The sequence below is a fragment of the Cynocephalus volans genome, chromosome 15 (genome assembly GCF_027409185.1).
Source record: "Cynocephalus volans isolate mCynVol1 chromosome 15, mCynVol1.pri, whole genome shotgun sequence".
NCBI classification, from domain to species: Eukaryota; Metazoa; Chordata; class Mammalia; order Dermoptera; family Cynocephalidae; genus Cynocephalus; species Cynocephalus volans.
Window position 1 is genome coordinate 41,951,508 of NC_084474.1, and position 12,353 is coordinate 41,963,860.

At 38.3% G+C, this 12,353-nt stretch overlaps 1 protein-coding gene across 1 annotated transcript in view; it reads left to right on the plus strand.

Annotated features, from left to right (window-relative positions):
* Window positions 1–12,353, plus strand: part of ATP6V0D2 (ATPase H+ transporting V0 subunit d2) — a 47,365-nt gene that overhangs the window by 29,630 nt on the left and 5,382 nt on the right. Inside the window, exons 3-5 of the mRNA XM_063080062.1 lie at window positions 4,329–4,507; window positions 6,930–7,009; window positions 8,398–8,475. Of these exons, the coding sequence (XP_062936132.1) occupies window positions 4,329–4,507; window positions 6,930–7,009; window positions 8,398–8,475 (337 nt within the window). The remainder of the gene's footprint in view (window positions 1–4,328; window positions 4,508–6,929; window positions 7,010–8,397; window positions 8,476–12,353) is intronic.

Consider the following 12,353-nt stretch of genomic DNA (forward strand, 5'->3'; position numbering starts at 1 on the left):
TCAAAACCATCGAATACTACTCACCAATAAAACAGAACAAACTATTTACATGCAATAACTTGAATGTATTACATGTATCTCAAGGGCATTAAGCAGAGTTAAAATAACCAATTTCAAAATGTCACAGATTATAAGCTTCCAGTTATATAAGTATATTATTCACAAAGGCAAAATTATAGAGTGGGAGAACAGATTCATGCTTTTCAGATTTAGGGATGGTGGGTGGGAAAGGGTTGGGCCTGGCTATGAAGGGGCAGCATTGGAGAGCTTCTTCACCAAACTGTTTTTCTTAGGACATGTCTCTCTTTTTCTGTCTCATGCCAGAGTGCTTAGTGACTGTCAGTCATTTCTCAGCTATTGCAAATACACTAAAGTACTAAATTTTTATCATAGAAGAACAGTTCCTCTAACTTACCAAATTATTGCTCTATATTATTTGACCATTGAGCAACTATTATATCAACCCAGAATTTGGTAGTTATCATAGAGAAAATATATGTTGTTATTGTTAAGATCCTTAAATAAGTTAGGGAGCAAGAGGAGAAAGAACAGTTCTAAGACCAAAAGGAAATGTTAAATATTGTCTGTCTTGAGCTCTTTTGTCTGAACCTACTAGGGAGCCAGAGCTTTGGCTTTGGGGTCCCAACTCTGCTGCTTTCCAGCAATGTGATCTTAGGCAAGGTATTTAATACCTCTAAACCTCAGTTTCCTTATCTGTAAAGTGGTGATAATGGTCCTTACGTCATTAAATTGTTGTGTGGCTTAAATGAGAACATGCATATAATGTCTTCCACATACCGAAAACCTCAAAAAGAAGTAGCACTTAAAAAAATAGATTTTACTACCTAAAATTTTAAAAATAGAGTAATTTAGTCTATCACAGTTTTAGGTGACTTTACAATTTTCCCAGGTACCAATATCAGAGTTACAGAATAAAACCTTTAGAAAAGGGTAAAAATAAGGATGTTTGTCTAGACCACGAGTAGGAGAAAAATGCAAAAATCCTGGCTTTGTCATTACTTACGAGTACAATTATCTAAAACATGAGGGATTTAAATTAGGTGAATATCCAGGTGTCTTGAAGCTCAAAAGTTATTCAGGCAGCATCAGCAATTCCTTCATTCCTAACCACTGTATGCATGTCCTTGGACGTCTATAGAGATTAAAATCTGGAGAAAGCAAACTGTCTTCTGAGCACATTATCTCCTGCCACCCCAAACTACCAATGATAATTATATACCTGGGGCATATGTGTGATGGGGATGGAAAAGGGGACAGGAAAGAGACACCCTGTGCTCCCCACCATGGGCCAACTCCTGGGTTCTCACTTCATTTCCTGAACAACACTATGAGAACTGGTGTTATTGTCCCATTGTAGAAACAAGGCCACTCAGATAATGAGTTGAAATAAAATTGAATACAATCTGTAAAGTTCTTGCTCTTTGCAATATAGGGCCTAGCCCCTCTATTAGCAAAAAAAAAAAAAAAAAAGTACTCGATATACGCACATGCACACACTGTTTAGGCACAATTTGGGTGTTACGTGTGGCTAAATCCTACTCACAGCATTGACATTGGTTGCCCGTCTGCGTTGGTCTAATAGTCCTCCGCACACTGGGAATGTTAGCAACTCATACGCTTTTACATTTCAGGGGTGCTGCGGGGAACAATTAACTGTCTGGAGCCTGCTAAGGATTATTAAGTGCTAGCAATTTCCCTCTCAGGTAATTGCTTTTGAGCCATAAAGGGACAGTTAAAAAAGCACTTCCATTCTAATATCATTTTCAAAAGATAAAAAGGATTCTAAAATTCCATAATGTCTAAATTTGGTACTGCTGTTTGGGAGGTGAAGAAACTTTACAGTCATGTGCTTTTTATAAAGGCATAATTGCCTACTTCAAAAACTTCTTTAGTTAGAGTTTTTATTGGGGCACAATGAAGGAGACTCTTTTTCCTGCCAAAAATGAATTTTTGCACAGGAAGTCTGTAACCCATGCAGCCAGACTCCAGTGACAGTGCTTCTAAGTATCTAGGTTCCTTTTCATCCACAGAAAGGTGTCATTTTTCAAGTCTGTCTGTGGCAGTGGTGAAGCCTCCCATCCCCTTCAAGCCTAGATGACCTTCATCCATCAACAGGCTCGTCCGTCCGTCCGTTCTCTCTTCTGATCTGCAGCCTCACCTTCTCAGCTTCCTCCTTCCCCTCAGCACTTAAACATCTTCACTTCTCTCCCACCTTCAAAAACAAATACTGAAATTGAAAATCAAAAGCTCCCTTGGCCTCTGGATCTCCATATAGTTACCTCACCCTTCCTTTAAAATCAACTTGTAGTATGAACTCAAATTCTTTGAAGCCTCTTTACTTCCCATTCATTTTAAGTGCACAGTGGTTGGCCTTCTGCTTCCCTCCCTCTTCTGTCCCCACAAGCACACTCCACTGAAAGTGTTTACACTGTGTTCTCAGGTGACCTCTTCGTTGCTGTATCCTATGGACATCTATTTTAATATCTCCCTTGACTTACGTGAGGCCTCAACACTCTGATCACTTCATCCTAGAACACTCTAAAACTTCCTAGAATTCTCTTCCCTGTTTCTCCTCTTTACCTTTGGTCATTCCTCTGTTTCCTTAAGGTCCTTACATGTTGGGGTTCCCCAGAGTTCTCAGGAAAGAACTCTTTACATGAACTTCAGGATGTGATCCTAATTCTTCCCAAGACTTCGGCTCCCACCTTTAAACTAACCCCCACCCCACCCCCACCCCAGCTACCTCCCCGCCTCAGATATCTCTGGTCTGCAGTTGTCTTCAGAAGTCTGAATCCTACTTGTCATCTCTTGGCTATCTCCTGGGCACCGTAAACTCATTCCTTCCAAAGCATCTCCTCTTCCTCTAATGCTCTCATCTCAATAAATGGCTCCACACCTAGCTGTTACACATAGAAACCTACGCATTATTCTCAACAACTGAAAACAGCATAATATAAGGTTAAGAGGAAGATTCCAGAAGCAGACTGCCAGAGTTTGAGCCTCAGCTGTCCCATTTGTTAAGCTTTGTGTGTTATCAGACTTTTATCTCCCTGGGCCTCGGATTCCTCATCTGTAAAATGGAGATAATAGTAGTAAGATAACTTTGTAAAGCACCTCACTAGGTTAGTGCTTGTTGACCTTGTCTCCTGTTTTCAAATTGTACATGGGTCATAATACCCCCTTCCAGGTAAGGGCATTCAGGACCATCCATTGCCCTGACCATCCAGATTCCTCACCATGACTTTCAGGACAAGGCATGCTCAGACTCAGCCCCAGCCCCACCTCCAGTGCTCAATTCCAGGCAAAGGAGATAACCTGAATATCCTTGTGTTTTCATCTCTGCGGCTTTTCAAATGCTCTTCCTCCTTTCCTGAAACATTCTTTCCCCCAATCCCCAGCCTCTTCTGACCTGGACAACTCCTAGTCATTCTTCAAGTTTCTGCTTGAGGGTCACTTCCCTAGAAAGTCTGATCCCTGGACTGGTTTAGCACCCAGCTACGAATCCCCACACTATCCTGAAAATTCTTTTGTGTGGCACATATGCTTCATTGTGACTTCTTGTAAGTGATTATTTGTTCATTTCCCCCCTTAAACTGTACTCTCTGTGAAGGAAAGCACTGAGTCTCATTCACTTCTTACCCTCACTGCCTGGAATATCCTAGGTGCTGAGCACAGGAGTGAGCAAACACATGCACCCAGAACATCCTGGGCAGAGTTTACATGGAGAAAAGAAATCACATAAAATATGAATATGGACTCTTGGAGATCTGAGGGGAAGGGCAGGCTAGAAAATTTGCCTTCTGGTATTAGAAGAGGAAAGGAATACAGAATATTTTTTTAGCACTAAATTTTGAATCCTCAGTGATAGGCCTCATTGCAGATTCAAATAGTTTTTAAAGTAGAATAAGATGCTGTAGGTCTGTGTTTCTCAACTTTTCAAGTTCACAGTCCATTCTGATAAACCAAACAACTTCTCACTCTCACCGCCTTCCCATCACATTTGTCAATTACTATGTAGGGACATCTTCTGCATATTCTTACCAGCCAAGGCTTTATTTAGCTTTAGTTAGTTATTATACTTGTGAATATGGTTTTGAAACAATGACACCCCCAAGAGAGTCAGATATTTATTCCCACCCACATCTCCTAAACTACAGAGTTTAAAATTTAAAAATTCGTATATTTCCTTGATGAAAGAGCGTGTGCCTGAACTGTGCGCATTTTTTACTTGTGAGATGCTTATTATTCTCATGAGGTTTGTTTTCCTAATAACTGAGACTTCTTAACTGAGACTTCTTCTAAACCAGGTGCAGTTACATGATAGACAATGTGATTCTACTGATGAATGGTGCACTGCAAAAAAAGTCTGTGAAAGAAATTCTGGTGAAGTGCCACCCACTGGGCCGTTTCACAGAAATGGAAGCAGTCAACATTGCAGAGACACCTTCAGATCTCTTCAATGCCGTTCTGGTTGAAACACCATTAGGTATGAATGCATAAGTAATTATAAAGGTGCCTATGTATGTTATGAGTCATTAGAAAACATACTTTCAATTCACAGGTTTTCCCATGAATACAGTATCATATTATACAGATTTCTAGAAGTGGAAGGGACATGAAAGAATCATCTAGTTTAGCTCCCTCATTTTCCAGACCAAAACAAGCAAAGTAACCTGCTCAGGGTCACATACAAAACCATTTGTAGCAGTGAAGAAGCTGGGGCTCATCACCCCACATCCAAAACCTTGCACTTTGCAGCAGGCCATAACAAATAGATGAAAGAACTTGTAATTTTTTAAAAAAAATTAATTTTCTAGCTGGGTTTCATGTGATGAGTTCCTTATCCTTTCATTTTAAATTCCTTTCTAAATAAGGTTGCATATAGGAAGCATTTTGTTTTAGTAAGTTTAGGAATGTCATTTTTCTGAGATGCTCAAGTGCTTCTGTCAAATGATCTGAAGCAATGATGAAATGAATGTTAATTTCATTATGACAATAGTTGTAGTAATAAAAATGTGAGAGGTTTTGATTTACATTTCCCTGATGCTTAGTGATGCTGAGCATTTTTCATGTGTCTGTTGGCCACTTGTACATTTTCCTTTGAAAAATGTCTGTTCAGCTCCTTTGCCCATTTTTTAATTGGGTTATTTGTTTTTTTTTTTTTTTATCACGTAGTTGTTTGCATTCCTTGTATATTCTGGATATTAATCCCTCGTCAGATGTACAGTTTGCAAATATTTTCTCCCATTTTGTAGGTTGTCTTTTGCTCTGTTAACTGTTTCCTTCGCTGTGCAGAAAGGTTTTTATATATATAAACCCATTTACTTATTTTTTTTTGTTGCTTGTGATTTTGGGGTCTTAGTCATAAAGTCTTTTCCCAGTCCTATCTCCTGAAGTGTTTACCCTATGTTTTCCTTTAGGAGTTTTATAATTTCAGGTCTTATATTTAAGTCTTTAAAACATTTTGAATTGATTTTCTTATATAGCGAGAGGTGCCAGGTCCAGTTTTCTTCTTCTGCCTATGATGTCCAAATTTCCCAGCACCATTAATTGAAGAGGCAGTCTTTTCCCCAATGTATGTTCTTGGGTTTTGGGGGAGGGGGGGAGTTGTTTGTTTGTTTTGTTTTTCTGTACTTCTATTATCTATATGTTGATTTCTGGTTATCTGGTAGATCAGTTGCTGTTTCTATTACTCTGGTGTGGATTTTGAGGAGAAAGACTTCCTCCTCTTTTTCCGGGCTTCTCTGGCGACTCTCCTTGTGTCAATGCAGTTGAATGTACAGCAGGCCACCTACATGCTGGTGGTGGCTGCTCCAGTGGCGACCAGCCACCCTTGCAGTGGTAGAAGCTGTGGAGGTGGCTGTTGTGGACCACCTCCTCGGACACGGTGCAGGGCCTCCCCTTCACGGTGGGCAGGCAGCACTGAGTCCTGCCTTGTTCGCAGGCAAGTGGGTGGGCTTCCTGGGGACTTTTCCCCTGCCTGTGAGTCCCCAGTCGGGGCAGGTGGGTGATACACTGCGTCCTGACTTGTTCGTGGGTGGTGGGCCTCCTCATTTTAGAAATAATCGTATCTTAATATAACAGAGTTTTGAAAACTAAATAAAACACAGTTGTAGTACAACTCAATGTCTGGCACATAGCAAGGTTGCAAGTAATAATAATAGTAAATATTACTATTAGATAACGGAGGGGAAGGGGACTTCAGAAAGTAAGACTTATAGAAAGACAAATACCTCATGACCTCACTCGTGGAATATAAGAGAGCGGGGAAAAGTTGATATTATAGAGTCAGAGAGTAGAATAGTGGTTACCAGAGACTGGGGAAGGGAAGAGAGGTACAGGCAGAGTCTGGCCAATAGATACAAAATTACAATTAGATAGGAGAAATAAGTTCTGATGTTCTATTGCACAGTAAGGTGACTATGGTTAATAGTTAGGTTTTGTAATTTATATAATTGCTAGAGGAGAGACTTTTGAATGTTTTTTTCATGAAGAAAGGATAAATGCTTGAGGTGATTGATATATTAACTACCCTGACCTGATTATTATACAACCTATATATGTATCAAAATATCAGATTGTACCCCATAAGTATGTACAAAAAAAAAAAAAATAAAAGGTAAGTAAGCCTTAGATGAATAGTTCCAAAGTGTTGTAAAGATTAAATAAGTTAAAGTATATTCAGGGTTTGGTGTAGCGAGTGGTGTTTAGGGCTCACACATAGTAAATGATTAATAAATGCTAACTCCTATCCTCCTCCTTACTGTTTGCCTTATTGAGTCTGTGGATTGCAACTTCACAGTGTTCTTGTCAGAATGGGCAAGGGGTGGTGTATTGAGGATGCATTTTCTGCAGTTTATAATTTTGCTTTTGATTCATTTATTTGGTATAATCATTTCTGCTTTCAGCTCCATTCTTTCAAGACTGTATGTCTGAAAATACTTTGGACGAATTGAATATTGAATTACTACGCAATAAATTGTACAAGGTAGTGGTTTTCCTGAATATTGTTTTTCTTGATTACAAAATATATCTAACTGGAGGTGTTTATTAAAGTTACTTTGCCCATTGGCCAACTTCTGCAATTATGAAACTATGCATATTTGGAATATAGCTTTTATATAGTTCTAGTTAAATGTATATATGTCAGCTTCCTCCAGCCAGCAAGATTTTTGAGAAGAAATAATATACCCTATTCTAGCTCCTCTCATGGTGAGAGGTATTCCTAACTCCTTTCACGGTGCCTGAAACATAAGTGTTGACTAGATGGTGGTAGGTGGGTGAATGGATGACTGGGGTGAACCATTTCAATCCATTTAAAACAACCAGCATACATAGTAAACCTTCTGTTATATAGTGTCCCTCTCTGTCCTCAATCCTGTCATAGAGTCCCTAAATCTCACAGTTAACCTGCCCAGATAATTTTAAGCTACAGTGTGCAGCATACCAGAATGACCAATTTATGGACATACGTGTACCACTTTGTAAAATCTGACTGTCTGGACTGTGCTGCCACCATTTGAGTAGCTCTAGGTATTATAGGCTGAGCAAAATCTTTCTGTTTTCACTCATACAACCACAGCATCTTCAGACGCTCTCACAGAATATATCCTGCCATTCCATAGATATAGCATGTTATGTTCAAATACATGGACCTCTCAAAAGCATTGTATTCCAGCAAATTTTCTTTTTTATAAAGAGACTTAACAGGCTTGCAGGAGGCTCCCCTGAGATGTAACTAACAAAAAGCACTGTTTTAAGAAACTTATAGGCCTTAATTCAATGCACCCAGGAAAACTAGGATGTGTGTGTGTGCGTGTGTGTGTGTGCTATGTCCATTCCTCAAATGAGAAAACTGAGACATGGAGAAGTAAGGTTTCCCTGGCAGAAGTCAGTTAGCTGGTAGCTATTAGAGTTGGGATTCAAACACAGGCAATCTGATGCTACAGCCTAAACTCTCTGCCTTTCCAATACATCCCCCTGCTCAAAGCCATCCCAAATGTGTCCCTAAAAAAGATTAAATATCAGCATAGGGCTGAATCTAAAATCGTTTGCTGAGCTCAGAAAAGAACTTGGCACTCTTGTTAGAATAGCAGGAATTAACCATGTGAAATAATGAAAGAACTATGCAAAAAAACATATTTGTTAAATAATTATGTATAAGTGCAGTTTTGTTCTTCTTGAAGCTCTTTTTTAGTCTGTGTAACATGCTGCAACATGAAAGCTTCTCCCACATTTATTATAAAATATCTCCCTATGGGAGAAGTAATGCAATTTTCATTAAAGCATTTAATAAGCCACGAAAAGCTGATCTAGAAATTTACAAAAGGAAAAATATATTCATCTTATTGTTTTATGATCTTTCTTCTTTTTAAGTCTTACCTTGAGGCATTCTATAAATTTTGTAAGAATCATGGTGATGTCACAGCAGAAATTATGTGTCCCATTCTGGAGGTAAGAAAGAGCCCTTGAATTTTTTATGCCAAATAATATACTTAATACTTCTCACTGTTTTAACCCTACTTGTATTTCTTTATCTTAGAAGTTCCTTTATCAAGGAAAAAATAAGCAGTGTGTTTTATCGTTGGATGTCTTCAGTTAAGAGTAGTGTTTTCCAAGTTTTCTACATAGGAGTTAATTTGAAATTAGAAAAGGATAACACTTATAAAAGTTTGCTCAGGATTCATTTTGATGTAGTATGTAGAAAGTAGATTATAATAAATTAAAAATTTAGTATGTTCTGAGCAATTGGTGGACTATAGGTACTTTTATAATAATCAACCAAACGAGGGAACACTGGGCAGCTGTGAACCCCCACAACTTGACACCAGAGTCCACGGGGGCTTCATCCACAGGGACATTGTTCCTTATATATACCCTAAAATAAAGGTGGCCCTAAGCAACCCTTGCTTTCAGCAGGAAGATTCCTTCGTTTAGGTGATTCACTGTTGGCAAGTTCATTAAATTATGTGTCAAATGCCACCATTGGTGTTTACCTTTCCAGTTGATGTCATACTCTTTTTAATTCCTCTGTGTCACCACAGATTTCATCAGTCAATGCATGGGAGATTCAGAGCAGACATCAGAAGGGTCAGAGGGGCATCCTGGGCTTAGTTTGTACTGAGTGTTTTACATACATTGCTCTTGCTGGTTTCCTAATACACTTGAATAAAATGCACACACACACACACACACACACACACACACACACACACACACACAGACCATTTGGGGCTTTTCTGAGCCTTTGCTTTGCCCCGTGAAACTAAGTTTTATCTAAAGAATATTTCTAATCATTAGCTTATCTGTTAGTATGACTTCACTGGTGGGTAGGTATTTAGATAGTTCAACAACTTCTGATTTCAAGAAAAACCTAATAAGCATTACCCTTTAAGCAAAAAGAAAAAAAATTAAATTCATCTGCATATATTTCAACCTGATATTCTGAAACTACATGTGAGGGGAACCTCAACACATCTCATCATTAAAATTTTACAGTTAAAGATACCTTGCTATCCCCTGTTGAAATTCTTAAAACAAACCCAAACAGTCCTTGAAGTAAAAATCTTATCACTGGGGAACTCCAGAAAATACTTTCGTCTTTATCAATATTGCACAGAAAATTGGCATTGATTAAATAAATAACATTTTTTCCATGGCATACTAAATGTCAGAAAATGAGACAGTCTCTTTCAGACATGCTGATCATATGACGTGAGTAACCTAGTCACCTTATGAAGCTCTCCCTTTTCTGTTCATAATTTTAACTACTAGCCACACTATAAGAAGCCATGTAATCTATGGTTCAAAAATATAGTTTCTACTCAGCATAATACCTGTGGTTTAGAAATGGTTTATGTACTTTATACCCACAAATTTGTGAAATAAAAGTTATGTTAAAACATAAACTTACAAAAAATATACAATGGCACTATTAATAGCTAATATTTACTATGTGCTAGATACTATCCTGAGTGCTTTATCTTATTTTATTTTTATTTTTTGGTGGCTGGCTGCTACAGGGATCCAAACCCTTGACCTCAGTGTTGTAAAGCTGCACTCTGAGTGCTTTCTATCCATGAATTCACTTGGACTTCACAACAAAATGGGTATTTAGTATCTTTTCTCTAGAAGGGGCAACTGAGGCACAGAGAAGGCTAGTAACTTGCCTGATGTTGCAAATGGTAGTATCAGGACTTGACCCCAGGCAGCCTGGCTCCAGTTCCTATATGCTTATCCACTCTGCCATATTGCATCTGCATTAAATTCAATATTCACAATTTTTTTGTATAAATGTAAATGCTAATTCATGAGCAAGATCATACCATGTGTACAATAAAAATCAGAAATAGGTAAGAATTATGTCTTTGTAATCCTTGGTAATGTAAAAAAAAGACAGCATAATATTAGAAAAATAATTGTCACTTGGAAGATTTGCTCAAACTCCTACAAGCCCAGTGTTCTCATTGTCCTTTTCCAATTTTCATGACACTACCAGATTAGATTTTTTTCAAACTGCTTTAAAAATAAAAAGCCACCGAACTGTCTTTATACATTTACATAGAAATATCAGCTACACATGGCAAGCTGTTATAACTTTTGTGATGATATAATCAGAGGAGATTTGTCAGTTTTACATAAATATTTTAGATCATGTAATTACTCCTTTTACTTGTGCAACTATAGAGCACTTACAGTTTATAAAGTTCCGTATGTATTCTTATTTAATTTCATTTGACAGGAGACTTCAAAAAACTTAGTATGGAAGAAGAGAGCAGTAACCTAGGCTTGCATGCAAAAATTTGACCTAAATACAAGATTATAACTTCATATGAAGAAAAAAAAGGAAATTGACTTATATTAAATGCATTGCAGTATACTGTGTGCCTTTTATTCCTGCTCTTCTATGTAGTTAATGTAACAGTGAAAACTAAGCACAGAGTATGTTTATCTCTACCAGTCAGTACACACGCTGATAAGGTTGGGCTCAAATCCAGTGGACTTCTCTCTTGTCCATTGTCATCAATACCTCCACCCACTGTCTCCCACAAGGTGTACTCTTCTCCCTGTAAAGAACTAGCAAGAATGTGTAACGTGATCCAACTCTGCAATGTGCACCTGATAAAGATTTTGAACAAAGCAACAGTATATATATTTTTTTATCTCTTGCAACAAAAAACAAAAAATAAGTTATGGTTTAAAAATGAATGAGTGTTTGTAGGGAGGAGTGAAAGGAATGACATAAGATGTCCCACATACACTGTACCACACAGCATGCCAACTCTCTGCAAGGAAACAGGGGCTGAATCAAACCAATACCACCCCATTTCATCTGCTCTAATCAGATGCTGTGTCAAACTCTGCTTAGAGGTGGTCAAAAAACAGTCCTCTTACAATTCTATAATTATCATTATTTTCACTAAGGAGATACACACACTCTCACACAAACAGCCTGTAGACTAGAAGAGTAAGGTAGATGTACAGACAGTTATAATAAAAGGAAAATTAAAGTATAATAGGAGTTCAAAGGATATCGTATCCAATTAGGGAAGAAGTAAAAGATGTTTGCTTGTTAATGCAAAAGATGGCATTTGATGGAATCCTCAAATGCCTGTGGGATTTCAACGTGCAGAGTTATGGAATGAAGTACATGCATTGTAAGCCAAGAGAAAAAGTATTAAATTGAGAAATGCATGGAGTGTTCGAATAACTTTTTGTATCAGTCAAAATCTTCTCTTCCTGACATGACATATGAGGCCCCTTGTGTCTCCCCCACGACCTGTTCATGACACTTCCTCAATCGCTTCCCAGTGTTTGAGCTACGACCACTCCTCCAAAATGTCCTGCTTTACTTCATGCAGCTTCCTCTTCTGGCATGCCCTCTGCTGTCTTGCGTATCTGCAGTGCTGCCTACCCTGCCCTATTCCTCTCCTTATAATCCTAATGTCTTAGAACTAGTAAGCTCATTAAAGAACATCTGGGACAATTACCTCCACTGTTGCTCCTCCTGCCCTAATTTTTATTGGAGGTTTCTTATTGCCATGAAAACTCCCTCTTGCATTTCTTCTCTTATCCCTGGAAGGTCTAAGATTACTGACAGGACTGGGTCCATTCAGTAGCCAGAGGCAGCTGCCTTTGCTTCCAAATAAGGCCACTCCCTGCTTCTGCCTGACCCATAATTTCCATGAGAGCAATCAAAAGGATCAGATGGAACTAACTCTCACTTTCCTTCTGATAGGAAACACCTGTTCTAACAAAAGAGTTCCAGTAAAATCTGTTGCAAGTCTGGCTTTGCTATTGGTTATGTAGTTAAAAATAAACTGATTAAAAGG